This window comes from Brachionichthys hirsutus, unplaced genomic scaffold (assembly GCF_040956055.1).
Source record: "Brachionichthys hirsutus isolate HB-005 unplaced genomic scaffold, CSIRO-AGI_Bhir_v1 contig_882, whole genome shotgun sequence".
Classification (NCBI taxonomy): Eukaryota; Metazoa; Chordata; class Actinopteri; order Lophiiformes; family Brachionichthyidae; genus Brachionichthys; species Brachionichthys hirsutus.
The window spans coordinates 221,022-237,910 of record NW_027180337.1 but is presented as its reverse complement, the minus strand read 5'-3'; the positions used below and the strand labels follow the sequence as shown (position 1 = coordinate 237,910).

Below are 16,889 nucleotides of genomic sequence, written 5' to 3'. Positions count from 1 at the left end.
TTTATGATAAGCAGGCTGCTCGACGACCCGGGGGGGCAGCAGCAGACTCAGTCATCAGAAACCAGAAACACGGAGGCTGACGGTGCTCTCCTCTCCTCTCTCTCCTCTTCCTCTTCCTCTTCCTCTTCCTCTGAACTTACAGATAACTGCAGAGCGAAATGTCCGAGCTCAAGGATAAGTGTGAGAACTGCACCAAGCAGGTACGTTTGAATCGTCCCGTCCATCGTCCCGTCCATCGTCCCGTCCATCGTCCCGTCCATCGTCCCGTCCATTGTTTCCATCATCTCGTCCATCCTCCCGTCCATCGTCCCGTCCATCGTCCCGTCCATCGTCCCGTCCATCGTCCCGTCCATCGTCCCGTCCATCGTCCCGTCCATCGTTTCCATCGTCCCGTCCATCGTTTCCATCGTCTCGTCCATCGTCCCGTCCATTGTTTCCATCGTCTCGTCCATCGTCCCGTCCATCGTCCCGTCCATCGTCCCGTCCATCGTTTCCATCGTCCCGTCCATCGTTTCCATCGTCTCGTCCATTGTCCCGTCCATTGTTTCCATCGTCTCGTCCATCGTCCCGTCCATCGTCCCGTCCATCGTGCCCATTGTCTTCGTCCATTGTCTTCGTCCCTCGTCTTTGTCCATTGTCTTTGTCCATTGTCCCGTCCATCGTCCCGTCCCTCGTCTTCTTTACTGATGCGTTTCCTCTCTCAGTGCAACAAGAAACGGAGCGACGGCGGCGTGAATGTGCGGCAGCACCGAGGCGACGTCAGCGAGCAGGTAACGTCTGCTTCCACGTTATTGAGCGTCTGATTATCAGACGATTGATCAGAAATCAGGTCCATATTAGGTCCATTTGCTCAACGTTTAGCTGAACTGGTTTAAAGCAGCGTGTAAGATCTCCGTCTCCGTCTCCGTTCCGTTAAACAGCCGCGGCTTATCTCTCTAGCAAAGACAATGTTTCATGTGAAGCAACAATATGAGACACAAAGTGGATGTCGGGGTTTACTGGCAAAAGCATAGCATTTAGCATAGCATTTAGCTGCTACTTCTTCTTCTGCTGCCCTCAAAAGCATTGAAACCCCTGACTGGACTCGGCAGTCCACCTGCACCTGAGAGACACGGGGACGCTCCGTTTGGGGACAGTACTGTCCAGGTTCGAGCCAGGGAATACAGAAGGATTGAGAGACGGGTTAAAGAATCTATTTTTGTCAACCTGGAGAAAGCGTCTCTGAAACGACGCCATCCACCGGCTACAATGACCTTCGCCCCCCCCCAAACAGTCCCCAAGAACTAAAGAAGCCTCCCGAGTGAGACGTGAAACGTCTTCAACCAAATCCAGACGATTATCTTTCTCGATTCACCTCGAGTCGGGTGACCGAGACGCTTTTGGTCCTCTAATAAGTAGCTGGAGTTCTACACCCTCTATTTAACCACGTTGTGTTTCCCCCCGCTCAGGCGACTGAAGGATCCCCGCTGCCGCTGAGCGCCTGTCTGTCCTGCGACGGCTGTCTGTCAAAGGAGGAGACTCTGAAGATCTCCCAGCAGAACCTGGAGGCGGTGCAGCGAGTTCTCCTCCTCAATAAGGTGCGAGGAAGTCGGCGCTCTGGCGTCGGCGTGAGCCGCGCCTTCCTTGGTGACGATGTTTCTCTCCGTTTTCTCCCCGGCAGAAGTGCGACGTGTCGAAGCACAAAGTGTTGGTGGCGTCCGTCTGTCCACAGTCGCTGCCTTTTTTCGCGGTCAAGTTTGGTCTGGATGTCACCGAGGCTGCCCACAAGCTCTGTGGCTTCCTCAAGAGCTTAGGTGAGCGGCTGGCGTTCGCTGCGTCGCGATGAAGCGTGTGAAACGGCGTTAAAGCGATCCTTCACGCAGGTTCGCTAACGGCTTCTGCGTTTGTGAGCCTTCTCCGTTTTTAATCCTTGTACTTGTATAGTCCGACGTGTCTTTGTCATTGGTCAGTGAGCGTGTCTGTGGGGTTTCCCTGCAGGGGTGCAGTACGTGTTCGACACCACTCTGGCGGCAGGCTTCAGCATCTTGGAGAGTCAGAAGGAGTTCGTTCAGAGATACAGGAAGAAGCACCACGACTCGCACGCCTTGCCCATGTTCACCTCCGCCTGCCCAGGTGAGACTCCCTTTCTCCCCCCTCCCCCCCCCCCCCCCCCTTCCTCCCCAGCCTCTTGGCGTCCACGCTTTCCTGCCATCTGAGCCGCTCTCTAACCTAATCCGTAGCCGCCGCCGCTCTCCTGCTTGTCAGTCAGGAGGCGTGGCTTGTTTTAAAAGAAGAGATAAGAGTCGCGTGCTGGTGAGGAAAGATAGAGAGATCATGTTTCACCACTCCCTTCTCCAGAGATAGAAAAGGGGAGAGTTAAGGGCTCCATTCCATTCACCCCCCCCACCCCCCCTACTATCCTGGAGAGCTGGACGCTTGTTACACTGCTGCGTTTTGTTTTTTTTCACTTAGATTTTATTTCAATTTTTTAACAGCAACAGAGCATTTAATATCAGTATTCTTGTCCACATGATACATAATATAACATAGTAGTAAGACAGCATATCCAGATTAAGATTTTTAGGTTAAATCTTCCTATATAATGAAAAAATAAATCTTAATTACAGTGGCGGCACACCCAGGTATACATGACCCCTTATCCTTTTGGTTAGTTTTTACATTAAGAAGCCTTCTGCTGGTCGCCATCGTTTTATGAAGATGTGTAATTGCAGTCGTAGTGAGTAAGTTATCTTTTCCATTTTGTGAAGTTCTTTCAGTTTTACTTTCCAAACGTTAAGCGGCGGTGGCTCTGTCTTCATCCATGAAATTGTAATGCATTTCAGGGCTGCTGTAAAAAGTATGGATAAAAGGTCGGTTGCAGATCGTCCTAGCAGCCCTGGTGGAGTAAGACCCAGAACAGCCACCGTCACATCCCTCGGTATTTCAAACTGAAGGATCCGGTTTATGGCAGTATACACCTCATCCCAAAAATGTTGTATTTTAGGACATGACCAGAATATGTGTGTATGATTAGGCACATCCGTGCCGCAGTTTCTCCAGCATAGACTTGGTATATTCGGTGTCATTTTAGTTACAATGTCTGGAGTCCTAAAATATCTGCTGAGTATTTTCCATTTGAATTCTCTCCATGTATTTGAATTTGTAGTCTGGTGTGCCGCTATACATGCCTCTTTCCATAATTTGTCAGCTGCGTTTTTCCGTGGCTCATTCTGCCCGTGTGTGTCCCAGGGTGGATCCGCTACTCCGAGCGCGTCCTGGGCAGCCTTGTGACCCCTCATATCTGCACAGCCAGGTCTCCTCAGCAGATCATGGGCTGTCTGGTCAAAGACTACTTCTCTAAGCAGCAGGTGAGCGCCCCCTGTCTGCCGTGGTAAACCCTGGAAGCTCACGCTGGCTTCTCATCTAGCTCCAATAAGGAAGATGTGTAAATGCTTCACCCCCCCCCCTCCCCCGAGAAGAACCCGCCTCATCGTGTGGTTCTTCCCTCTTCCTGTTTTCACAGAAGCTGAGTCCAGAGAACGTCTACCACGTGTTGGTGGCTCCCTGCTTTGATAAGAAGCTGGAGGCTGTCAGGGAGGAGTTTTACAACAGCCTGCTCGAGACCAGAGATGTGGACTGCGTCCTCACCTCAGGTTTGACCCACTCGCTCCCACACTGGGAGCGGTTCTGTTGTTTTGAGGCCATGGTTTTGTTAAATCCAGCTTGTGTGAGCCTTTGATGTTCCGTGTCTCCCTGGTGGGTACGTTACACTTAAACCCTGCAGGCCGGCGGGACTTCTTTTACTCTGTCCTGCTTGCATCAGAGACGGTGCCAGTTGTTAGATTTTGTCTGCAATAAGCAGCTGCTTAATAAAGAGAACACGCTACCCGAGAGATCTGCAGTAACACTGGTCTTTTTGTTTTTATGAATCAGGGGAGATTTTTTACCTGATTGAGCAGAGGAAGGTTTCAGTGGAAGATCTGGACTCAGTTCCTCTGGATCAAGTGTGAGTAGAAGGATTTGTTGTTGCCCTATTTGCTATATTGATTTAAAATAATAAAGAACACGATGTTCGGTTAATGATTCGATTCGATGGTTCAGTAACTAAACCGACTCCGTTAATGAATTCTATATTTCCACACTTTCATGGTTACTGTAGACGATGCGGCGCTGCTCTGACTATAAAACGAAATTATTTAGATGCTAGCTTCTACGTTCTGTTACAAGTAGCTAAAGCAACAAAATAAATCTAAAGTCCAAGTAATTCTGCTGATTATTTGGTACCTGAATGAGATTTCACTGAGTTGCCATGGAGACAGTCGCCTGTACTCTCACCTCCAGGCTGGGAGAGCCTGGAGACATGGCGCTGGTCAGGCATGAGGGCCGAGGCTCTGAAGGCTTCCTGGAGCACATCTTCAAACACGCTGCCAAAGAACTCTTCGGTCTTGATGTCCACGAGGTCACATACAAGAATCTCAGGTGAGACCTTGAGATTTATTCTGGATTGGACAGCCACAGTGCGCTGGAGGGCGGTCACTATTCTGACCGATTTATCTCTACGCCTCGTCCTTTAGTGTGGAAACTTGTGGTTCTTTTGTTTTAAAGCCCTCTTCGTGAGCACTCTGTTAATTTTTCAGGAACCGTGACTTCCAGGAAGTGACTCTGGAGCGAGACGGGGAAACTCTGCTGCAGTTTGCAGCCGTTTACGGTTTCAGCAACATCCAGACCCTGGTTCACCGAATGAGAAAGGGACAAGTGCCTTACCAGCTGGTGGAGGTGCTGTCCTGCACAGGAGGTAAACCTACAAGCGTCACTGGTTTAAAATGCGAGTCCAAGATGCGTTGCTGGAAGTGCTCCCCTTGAGCATGGAGCTGCTGGTGGCATCCCTTTTCTGTCTGTCTTCTAAGGATGCTTGAGTGGCCGCGGTCAGACGGGGAGTGAGGCGGTGGCCCGCGTTGATAAAGCGCTGATCCAGCAGATGGAAGAGGCCTACAGCAGCCTGCCAGTCCGTCTGCCCGAAGTTAACCCCACCATTCACACGCTCTATCTAGACTGGCTGCAAGGCCAGGATTCCCTGAAGGCCAGCAGCCTCCTGCACACGCAGTACAGAAACCAGAGTCCCAGCCACACGCAGCCCCCACACATGCAGTGGTGAACCTTTTATTTTTAAGATATTTACGATAATTGGTCATGCTGGCAGGACAGATGCCGCTACAGATCAGAGCTGCAGTGCTTCCATTTTGACCACAAGGGGCAAAGGTTGTTCTTAACATCAGCTGATCTACTGTGTCCAACTTGAGCCTGATGTCGACTGAGGGTTCGCAGTCCCGGAAAACAACTGACGCAATTTTTATAGACAGTGTTGTCAGATAAATCCTCGTGAAAACGTACTCGTCCAGTTACCTGATGGATCAGATGTCCTGAAAAACAAGGACGTCTGCAGCAGGTGTGAAAGCATGAATTGAACCTGCGGGTGCTGAATGTATGTTAGAGAACTCTAATATATTCCAGATGTATGAATATGAAAACTTGTCTGCACCTCTCCTCACTTAAAGACAAGACGGTGTGTCCTTATAGACATTCATGACTATGCAACAGCTCGTCTTATCTCAACTGTTTGTCAATGCAGAGGGTTGAAGGTCATTAACACTCGCTAACCCTGCAGGGAGTGTTTACTTCTGTGTGACTATCAGACAAATGTTTGGTAAAGAATCACTGAAGAATATCTTCTTTTTCTTTTTTATGGTACAAGATTATTTCATTTGTATTGTCACTTTATCATTCCACAAACATGTACTCTTAAATTCTATGTTTTGTTTTTGCTTTACAGGATGAAAAAGTAATGTCTAGTACATTTAGCCAAGTGTTACATTTTGGTGGCGCGTCTCAGCGGACATTGTTCACACTTGTTAATTTTTTATGTGTGCTGCAGAAGACGTGGCTTTCAGTTTTTAAATGTTATGCAGTTTAATGCTATTACCATATTAAACAAAATACTGAAAATCCACAGTTTGACATTTTGAGAAATTGTCTTTAAGTGTTCAACATCTTCCATGCAACAAATGTGCTGCAAAGTATACAGAAAATAAATTTACTGAAAAACGGAAAGAAAGAATGAAAGAAACCGAAGAATGTTACGCTCGTAAATTTTGAAGCGTATACAAGTACGTTGTTGTGGAACCCACGTCTTAATTCACTGGTGTGCACCGGATTAATTAGGGTGTAACACACAAGGTGCAGCCTTATAAAACGTCTCTCAATACGGAAGTACCGTCTATTAGCTATGCTAAAACTATTATCTGCACGCTAAACGAAGCGCAAATATAGCTAACTTAGCTAGTTTGTAGCTCGTAACCTGCGGAAACTAGCCTGGAGCTACGAACGTTGTTCGTCCTCGCTTTTGCTCGCGGTGGCATTGTTGTCATCTCTTCCGGTCAAAGCCAGGCGAGGCCATGAACGGGCCTAAAGTGCTGTCTTCTGGGTTGAGCCTGTGGACGTCGGGCAGAAGTCGGTGGATAAGTCGGCTTCATGACGGTGAGAAACTCTGACGCCGCTGCAGTTTAATTAACGCAACCGGTCCTCGCTGTCTTCCTGTAAGTAGTAAAACACAAGTAAAGGTTTCAGGCTCCATTATCGGTGTGGCGTCTCGTGCACGAGCAGCGCTGACGATCACCTGTCCGTTCATGCAGGCGTCGGTGGGAAGTCGTCGTGCTCGTCCTGCTCGTCCTGCGGTCCGAAGGTGTGCATCGTCGGCAGCGGCCCTGCGGGGTTCTACACGGCGCAGTATCTGATCAAGGTATTCTTTCAGTAGTTAAAGAACGTAATACGTAAGAATAAATGCTGACGTGTTGTTTTGTTGATTTTATATATTGTGTTAAAGTACATTTCGCTGTAATTTGGAGAAAGTCCAGATAATTCTGATTTATTTTAAGCCTTGCCTACAATGACAACGCAGTCAAAGACATTAAGTGTGTAGAGATGGAATAACCGCGTCTGCGTAACTCTGAAAGTATATTCTCTTTTGTGTTATGATGTTTTTATTTATTTATATAGATAATGCATAAAGAACAGAATAGAACAGTCAGCAACTCTCTTCCAAATATAGAATGAGATTAAAGAAAAGGTCACCTCTCGGACTTTGTGTAGTATTTGAGTGAGGCATGTGAGATGAGGGTTGAGCCTGAGATCAAGCACAAACATCCCTTTACAATCGAATCGCTCATATTTCATGAACTCATCGCTTAGTTTTTAGGAACATTTTCAAAGTCCGTCTCCTGTGGAGAGCCGTCTGAAGGCCCAAGATGGTTTAAGAATAACTTGTATTTAGGATTTATTCTTAAATTGAAGGAAAATAATCTTTAGAAAACAAAAATAATTGTATTTTTCTATATTATATCTGTATTTACAATCTTTAATTTTGCATTGTTCATCAGTGATCAGATTAATATACTGACATTAATACAACTGCAAGGAAGACATAGATGAGGCTTTCTAAAGGAATATATTGTACGAATGCTATTTTTTACTTATTTTTAAGTTCAGCTGATGGCACTAAAGGAATAAAGGGATTCATTATTTTATAGAATGCAAATATCTCAAATCACTTGCAAGCTTGGATAATCTAAAAGTTTCTGACGATGATAATGTGGCCGTCCTGTCATCAGATACTTATGGATTCCGTATTCCGCGCAGTATTCCACGCAGTATCTCTTTGTTTTTCATCCTCCCAGGCCCGTCGGGATGTCGAGGTGGACATTTACGAGCGGCTACCTGTCCCCTTTGGTCTGGTCCGGTTCGGGGTGGCCCCCGATCATCCTGAAGTAAAGGTCAGTCACACTTAGACTACTGCGGTTTCTCTTTTTTTTTTTGAATCGTCGCTCTTTTCAGCACACCGGTTTAAATAATTCCGATCGTTTCCTCTCATCAGAACGTTATCAATGCGTTCACGCAGACGGCCAAACACTCGCGCTGCAGCTTCTATGGAAATGTGGCTGTGGGGAAGGATGTGAGCGTGGCGGAGCTGCAGCAGGCCTACCACGCAGTGGTGCTGGTAGGAGGAGCCAAAGCAGACATCATGTCTGTGTGTGTGTGCGTGCATGCTGACGCGGTGTTTTGTTCTTGTGTTTGGTTGGTAGAGCTATGGGGCAGAGAGCAACAGGAGGATCGGGGTCCCAGGAGAAGACTTGGCTGGTGTGCACGCGGCCAAAGACTTCGTGGGCTGGTACAACGGGACGCCCACGAGTCGAGAGGTTTGCTTCTCGCTCCGTCATCTGGCTTTGTGCCTCCCCGTTGGTTGCAGATGTGCTCGGAATCCCTTTCTTGTTGACATGTTGTCTTGTCTCCGGAACACCGAGGACTGTCTTCAGGCTTGATCCCAACGTCCACCTGGATTCAAGGGTGAACTGATTAGAGCTCAAAGGACCTCACAGAACACATCTGGCTGAATCTGTAGATAATTACCGCCGCCAAGGACGTCGGGCTTTCGCCGCCATTTATCTGTCTGTTTGACTTTTAGCAAGATAACTCGCAAAGTTACGGATCTTAATTTTCAGGAAATGTTGGGAATTTTACCAGCAACCGATGATTACATTTTGGTGATGATCCAGAAGAGTTCCTGGATTCTGGTTCACTTCAAGTGGAACGCCCAAACGTAATTAACATTGCAGTCAGTGGAGCTTCAATGTTTGTTCCTCTATCTCGGTAGATTATTGACTGATGTTTTTCATGGTTGGTGTATAAAGAACCAAGAACAATCTAGAACCTTTTGGTGCTAATCCAGATCACCGTGTGGATGGTGTAATTTTCTCTGTTATCTTTCCTGCCAGCTGAGACCAGACCTGAGCTGTGAAACCGCGGTCATTCTGGGTCAGGGAAATGTGGCCTTGGATGTAGCAAGAATCCTGCTGTCTCCCGTTGACGTTTTAAAGGTGAGACACTCTGGCCTTGGATATTTAGGATGTATTTCAGTGACCAATGTGCTGTAATAATCGCCCATCAATGAGAAGGGTAACAAAGAGAAAAGGTTTCCACGCTTAAATCATTCAGTAGAATCCTTCTGGATTGCTGTTCACTGAAAAGACTGCGGCGTTTGTAACTGAGATGTGAGAGATAAGAAATCGCTGATTTGTATAGTTGTAAGCTATCTCCATGGCAACTCAGGGGAAAAAAAAGCATCCATAGCTTGAGATCTCTTGTATTTTATTAATGGGCGGAGGAGATGAACATGTCGGAAGACGCAGGTGATTTTTATCGCCACCATCTTTTTTTTTTTGGTGGATTTAACTTCAACAACTTCTGTTCTAAAATAAAATAAAAAATGTGAGTTCAAAACCGATGGCTTAAAGAGATGCTAGCTTAGTGGATTGAGCTCTATGTATGTTCTGATGTGAAAAAGAGTCTTGCCTGCCAGAAGTTGCCTTCATCAGCAGGAAATTATATTTCAACTTGAACATACAGAATCAGAGTTAACACTGTGAAGAAAAAACATTTCTAATCTCACGGTAAATGCATATCAAGAGTCTCAAATGGCAAATGTGTCCTTTTTTTGTTCTGCAGAAGACTGACATCACCCAGCCAGCCCTGGAGGCTCTGGGGGAGAGTCGGGTCCGCAGGGTGCTAATTGTTGGAAGGAGAGGCCCCATGCAGGTCGCTTGTACAATCAAGGTGTGTCAGAAGATTCAAACACACCATGTGATTACAGTACATGTGCAGTTTTCCTGTGCACTTAGTGATAGTTAGATATTTCCAGCATTAACATGCCGTTACACCTGTAAGTTTCAATAGTGTTCAAAAAGTTCAGTAACTCCGCCATCCATCCACGGATGCCATCCGATCAGTTTGATCATGTTTGTGTTCATACCATCACATTTAAAGTAACAGGAGATTGTGATTTTTAGCATTAATCTCCCGCAGTGGCGTCGTTAGTCTTAAGCCCCCCTAAATAATTTTGGGTTGTTTTATAAAAAATAAAAATAAAATCTTTTTTTTTTGTTCAGTGACCAAAAAATGCGGACATATTCTATTAAAGCCGCCAGAATATATGTTTAAAAACATATAACCTGTCATTATTTACTTAAATCTGATCATGAATCAGTTTCCCCTCACTTCATGACGAAAGGTAGAGAACCCGTTCCACATATTCTTATAGAGAATGCTCGCATCACTGAAACTCCAGTCCACGTTTTCCCTGTGACCGCGCTAATTGTAGGACGTCGGTCCCTGCAGCATGTTTGAAGCTTTAGGAGAAGAACATGAATGGATGGATGAAGAATGGATATAAGAAAGTTTTTCAAGAAAGTAAGTTTATCACTGCTGGTAGTAACATTTAGTTATTGTGTGATAGATTTAAGGGCAAACACACAGATGCATATGGAGCTGTATGGGAGAACTACATCCCTAAGCCACGCCCACAGCCTCCCTGAATCAGGTGCAGAGACCTGCAGAACCTGGAGGAACCTGCAGGTTCACGCACTGACTAGAACTCAGACACAGTGAAAAGAGAGTTACTTTTCCCTTGTGTGGGTAGGATGGGTGGCGAGCTTGAGTTCAGATTTAAATGTGTCCTAAATGTGAGAACTTATTGAGTGGATCACACTTGAATGAACTTCAACACTAGAGCCTGAAAACAGAGGAGGTTCTGGTGGCCAGAAAACAGAGGCTGGATGTTCTCCCAAATATATATTGTCTGTGCACAACCTCCTTGATTCAGACATGTTTCCCTCTCTGAAGGTTCTACCCAAGTTGCCCTAACAGTGCCTGTAAGCAGCTGCTCATGTGAAAGGTCCTTTAGTGCGCTGCGTCTGGCTCGAACGAGCCAGAAAAGGCTTCGCAGTCTTGCAGTCATTGAAAAAGACAAGCTTCAGAATCACAACAGAGTGATCGACAGATTTGCTTCTCTTAAAAACAGACGGCATTCTTTGATGCTTCCATCCACCAAATAAGTTGCAATGTGAGCCATTTTTTTTATTGTTAATACTGTAAACATTCTCTTACTGGTTAAACCTGTTTGTTGTTGTACTGTATTAAAAAACAGACTGAAATAATATTAATGTATAATTTCTCAGTCCTTGTTAGCCGTTTGTGAGGTTTTGCGCTCGTACGCTACATTTGCTCACATCCTTTTCATCTCCTGGGGGCTAAGCCCCCCCTGTCCTTAAAACCTAGTGACGCCCCTGATCTCCCGTCTACGATGGCAACCTGAATATTATCGTGATGATTAGAAAAATGATGTCCAAGGTGTTTCTTGTAAATGCTCCATAGCTCTTCACAAGAGGAGGCGCCATCGTCTAGCTTTGTCATGTCCTGATTTATTCCTCTGGTGTGCAGGAGCTGAGAGAAATGGTGAACCTGCCCAACGCCAGACCGGAGATGGTGGCTGCTGACTTTGAGGGTTTAACAGAGGCAGTAAAGGGTACGAAATGAAAATCTGTTATTTCTATCGTTTCCTCTTTTTGAAGAGGCCACTTCTTTTTTGTAACTGCCTCTTCATTCTAGTGTGTTTTTGAATAATTGTGTTCTTCATCTTCCTGATGTCACAAGAGCTCAATTTAAATTAAAGCGATAAAACAGGCTTCAAACAGTAACGTAGGAATCCTGGATTATTATTTTTTTACCAAATTATCCTGAGGGTAAACTGAGTGCTGGGGTGAGCAGGGCGCTCCCTGTGGAGTTATGGAGCTCGCATACGAAGAGGTGAAGGGAAATTGTCAGGAAGCAAATATGGCTGCTGCTCCCCAGCGCCGTCCTTGCCCTCAATGACCTTCAGGTCCGTCCACATCCCTGCTCCAGAAGTGATTGATGCCGTTACAACTTTAACAGTCTCCTCGCCTCTGTTCATGGCTGGCTTACAGAACCTTGATCTCATGTAGCTGAACTCGATAAGTGAGTGAAGGATGCTAAACTCGTGCCGTCAGCCATCGTGTTAATGCTGCGATGGTGAGACTACTGAAAGTTACAGCAGCGCTGAAAGCAAACCTTTACGGAAGATGTTTGAAGGTCAGTCGTTTAAAAGGTGCGATATGTAGACCAAGATGAAATGGGAGCGTTTTCAGTCTGAACATTTGAAACTTACCAAACAACGAACCATAAATGTTGGATAATTAAGATTTTTTTTTTTTTCTTTTTTAGACAAATAAGAGAGGCTAAGGGTGATCTAAAGGTGGACAGATGACCCTTTTAACAATAAGTGCCTGTGCTGCCAGGCTTGCCGCGGCCCAGGAAGCGTCTGACAGAGCTGCTGTTGAAGGTCGCAGGAGAGGAGCAGGAGAGACGGGACGAGGCCTCCCACATCTGGTCCTTCCGATTCTTCCGAAGCCCCGTCGAAATCCTGTCCAACCCTGAAAACGACAGAACAGCTGGAATCCGACTGGCAGTCAACAGGCTGGAAGTAAAGATTCCCGTTGTTAAATTCAAGCGTTATTTATTTCAACACGTGCGTCTGCTTTGTGCAGCGGCCTTGTTGAAGGAAGCTTTGTGTCCAGGGTTCAGGAGAGGGAGCCCGGGCAGTCCGCACTGGGGAAGTGGAGGATCTCGCCTGTGGTCTTGTCATTAGCAGCATCGGCTACAAGAGCCTCCCCATAGACCCGACTGTGCCATTTGACTCCCGCAGAGCCGTTGTCCCAAACAACCTGGGTCGAGTTCACCAAGCACCAGGTGCTCGGCAGATACTCTCAGAGCAGCGCTTCCTGAAGCTTCAGCCCGAACTGCTCTCCTGAAGCCATTTTTGTTTCCAGGTCTGTACTGTAGCGGCTGGCTCAAAACGGGCCCCACCGGGGTGATCGCCACCACGTTGAATAATAGCTTCGACACGGCGCGGTCCGTGGTGGAGGACATGGGATCGGGAACGCTGGATGTGTCTGCTGCCAGAGCTGGTTCACAGAGCATCAGCAGACTCCTAGAAAAGAGAGGTACTCCACCACCACCTTGTTCTATCTATCTGCTCCAATGGTTACAAAGCCTTGTTCAGTGCTGCGCTGTAGATCAGCAGGTGGCAGCAATGCGTCAACAGAATTAAATAGGATCATAGCACCTTGTCTGTCTTCCCAATATGAAATGCAGCATATGTGTTACCGATTCGTCGGGTGTCGGCTTTAACAGAAATGTTCTGAGGCTGTGCTTTCTCTGTTTGTCTCTAGGAGTGAAACCAGTGACTTTCTCAGACTGGGAGAAGATTGACAGTGTGGAGAAGGGCAGGGGTGAAGCCCCTGGGAAACCCCGAGAAAAACTACTGACTGTGGAAGAGATGCTGCAAGTGGCTCGACAATGATCCGACAGGACATGATGCGTGTTGCAAAATCACTGTGGGCAACGATGACTCGTCAACATCGACCAGAAAAGTGCTTGACATGGAAATAAACCTGTAGATAGTTTTACTTTTGTCACGTTTTTCCAGGCAGAGGAACTTCTCATGCTCGTATTTTACTGTAAGCTGCTTTATGGACCACTGTACTTCATATATTACATTTTGCATTGGCCTGTATATTTTTAATATTTAATTTGAAATAAAATATGACATTTGTGTCTCAAGCTACCGTTCTCCATTGCATTCTTAATGATTGCATTTTTGATTTGTCAGCTCAAGACTTGAGTGGATTTCCTCCTGAAACATGGCGTACGCTCAAATAAATCCAGACGTATGAAACCGTGCTGGCGCATGAATCCAAGCACACTTCCTTCATACATCCTAATCAACGTGGAACCGAGCGCACGTTGGGGTAGCTAGCCCCGCCCTGTCCATGCCTTCATTTACGTATGCAAATCATATGTTAGTGACTCCTGCACCTGAGACTCCCATGGCTGCGCAACCGGATAATTAAAGTTGGAGGCGCGTAAAAATATACGGTTTGGTTTGCTGTCCTCCGGTAAAAGCCGTGAACGCGAGAGGAGCGTGCGTGTGAGGCTGACAGAGACATCTCACACTTTACGCACGGACTTATCAACGTGAGTTCTTTGCACACAGAGACAATCAGGGGCTCGTTAGAAAGATCTGAAGCTGCATTTCAACCAGCAAACAGCAAGTCACTAACTTTAACCTGACTAGTAGTGATGCAGTGAAGACGGGACAGTGTTTTTACAGTGTTTTTAAGTAAGGCGGCCATTGCTGACGGTGTTTTCAGCTCCACTTCGCTTTTCTCTCCTCTCCTGTAGTTGCAGACAGCTGGGTGCGTTCATTGTCGGCCGGTGTTTGTGTTTCTCTGATGTGTATTTAACATTTATTTAATAGAACAGTTTCCCAGCATCACCTTTAAGTGTCACCAAAGAGCCAACAGCTGTAGGAACGTGTGTAAACCAGCCATGACGGAGTGAGGCAGCGTGCATTTCCACGGTCATTCATTCTCGATACATCTGGGGCCTCGTATCAACCGTGAACAAAAACCCGGTGTACGTACGTTCTCACGTCAAAGCTCAAAGATTCCTGAACCAGGATCAGCACCTCCATTTATCCAGCCATTCCTGGTAGTCCGAAGGTTTCAGTCGTATTGCTCAAATACAAGAACAGTCCATAAACCCCATCTTCGGAGCTCAGGACAAGACATGTCCTCCGGTATTGGGTCATTTCTCTTGTATGAAATGTCCCAGCAGCAGCAAGTTTTAGAGGAACTGATGAAAATGAGCTTTTGGGTTATACGTGGAATTACTTTCTGATTTGAATTACAGCACATTCGTGTCTTGTGAATGAAATCTAAAGAAAAGCCTGAACCATACCAAAAAAGTAAGTACACATATCAGAATACAAGTGTTTTATTCAACAATGACAGCTCAAACCAGTACAAGCATCCTCAAAGCCACGCTATAGTGCCTAGTTCCTCAAACGATTCCCTCCCGTCAATGCGACTACAGGTGATTCAGTGGAGGCAGAGTTCCTGGTTAGGTCTCAAAGCAACAGTCGATCCGCTTTCATTCCCAGCAGCTGGACCAGCTTCAGCTGCTGGCCATGCGACCGTCACCGTCTCCTATCCCGTTGCTGCTCGGGTCCCATTGCGTCCGACTTCGTGGTTGATGTGTCCAAACAAATGGCCGTTGCGGTCGTCCGTCTGATTGGTAGTCACATTGAAGAAATCACGGACCATCTCATTGTTGCCTGTCGAGTTGCCGCTGGTAGTCTTGTTGCTGACCATGTGGCCGTCGTGGCCCAACAAATGGCTATCATCGGTCCCATTGGTAGTCACATTGAAGAAGTCACGGACCATCTCATTGCTGCCGGTCGAGTTGCCGCTGGAAGTCTTATTGTTGCCGACCATGCGGCCGTCGTGGCCCAACAAATGGCCATCATCGGTCCCATTGGTACTGGCAGTCACATTGAAGAAGTCACGGACCATCTCATTGTTGCCTGTCGAGTTGCCGCTGGTAGTCTTGTTGCTGACCATGTGGCCGTCGTGGCCCAACAAATGGCTATCATCGGTCCCATTGGTACTGGTAGTCACATTGAAGAAGTCACGGGCCATCTCATTGTTGCCTGTCGAGTTGCCGCTGGAAGTCTTGTTGCTGACCATGCGGCCGTCGTGGCCCAACAAATGGCCATCGTCGGTCCCATTGAAGAAGTCACGGACTATCTCATTGTTGCCGGTCAAGTTGCCGCTGGAAGTCTTATTGTTGCCGACCATGCGGCCGTCGTGGCCCAACAAATGGCTATCATCGGTCCCATTGGTAGTCACATTGAAGAAATCACGGGCCATCTCATTGTTGCCGGTCAAGTTGCCGCTGGAAGTCTTGTTGCTGACCATGTGGCCGTCGTGGCCCAACAAATGGCTACCATCGGTCCCATTGAAGAAGTCACGGACCATCTCATTGTTGCCTGTCGAGTTGCCGCTGGAAGTCTTGTTGCTGACCATGTGGCCGTCGTGGCCCAACAGATGGCTACCATCGGTCCCATTGGTAGTCACATTGAAGAAATCACGGACCATCTCATTGTTGCCGGTCAAGTTGCCGCTGGAAGTCTTGTTGCTGACCATGTGGCCGTCGTGGCCCAACAAATGGCTACCATCGGTCCCATTGGTAGTCACATTGAAGAAGTCACGGACCATCTCATTGTTGCCTGTCGAGTTGCCGCTGGAAGTCTTGTTGCTGACCATGTGGCCGTCGTGGCCCAACAAATGGCCATCGTCGGTCCCATTGAAGAAGTCACGGACTATCTCATTGTTGCCGGTCAAGTTGCCGCTGGAAGTCTTATTGTTGCCGACCATGCGGCCGTCGTGGCCCAACAAATGGCTATCATCGGTCCCATTGGTAGTCACATTGAAGAAATCACGGGCCATCTCATTGTTGCCGGTCAAGTTGCCGCTGGAAGTCTTGTTGCTGACCATGTGGCCGTCGTGGCCCAACAAATGGCTACCATCGGTCCCATTGAAGAAGTCACGGACCATCTCATTGTTGCCTGTCGAGTTGCCGCTGGAAGTCTTGTTGCTGACCATGTGGCCGTCGTGGCCCAACAGATGGCTACCATCGGTCCCATTGGTAGTCACATTGAAGAAATCACGGACCATCTCATTGTTGCCGGTCAAGTTGCCGCTGGAAGTCTTGTTGCTGACCATGTGGCCGTCGTGGCCCAACAAATGGCTACCATCGGTCCCATTGGTAGTCACATTGAAGAAGTCACGGACCATCTCATTGTTGCCTGTCGAGTTGCCGCTGGAAGTCTTGTTGCTGACCATGTGGCCGTCGTGGCCCAACAGATGGCTACCATCGGTCCCATTGGTAGTCACATTGAAGAAGTCACGGACCATCTCATTGTTGCCTGTCGAGTTGCCGCTGGAAGCCTTGTTGCTGACCATGTGGCCGTCGTGGCCCAACAAATGGCTACCATCGGTCCCATTGGTAGTCACATTGAAGAAGTCACGGACCATCTCATCTCTGTTGCTGCCGGCTGTAATATTAGTTCCGTCTGTGTGGTCATCGTTTTTGTCCGTGCTGTT

General features: G+C 47.3%; 2 protein-coding genes across 2 annotated transcripts; both read left to right on the top strand.

Moving 5' to 3' along the window:
- The first annotated feature begins 158 nt into the window (after positions 1–158).
- LOC137913644 (nuclear prelamin A recognition factor-like) lies at positions 159–5,956 on the top strand. The gene is made up of 11 exons (XM_068757285.1): positions 159–200; positions 705–770; positions 1,449–1,577; positions 1,661–1,793; positions 1,978–2,112; positions 3,229–3,347; positions 3,503–3,632; positions 3,913–3,985; positions 4,321–4,458; positions 4,617–4,774; positions 4,887–5,956. Exons 1-11 carry the CDS (start codon positions 159–161, stop codon positions 5,132–5,134), a joined length of 1,371 nt encoding a protein of 456 aa, XP_068613386.1. The 3' UTR covers positions 5,135–5,956.
- A 475-nt stretch (positions 5,957–6,431) lies between these two features.
- On the top strand, positions 6,432–13,497 carry LOC137913635 (NADPH:adrenodoxin oxidoreductase, mitochondrial-like). The gene is made up of 12 exons (XM_068757277.1): positions 6,432–6,513; positions 6,669–6,775; positions 7,710–7,805; positions 7,907–8,029; positions 8,115–8,228; positions 8,805–8,906; positions 9,535–9,642; positions 11,305–11,389; positions 12,180–12,364; positions 12,459–12,630; positions 12,711–12,884; positions 13,113–13,497. Exons 1-12 carry the CDS (start codon positions 6,432–6,434, stop codon positions 13,241–13,243), a joined length of 1,479 nt encoding a protein of 492 aa, XP_068613378.1. The 3' UTR covers positions 13,244–13,497.
- The last annotated feature ends 3,392 nt before the right edge of the window (positions 13,498–16,889 follow it).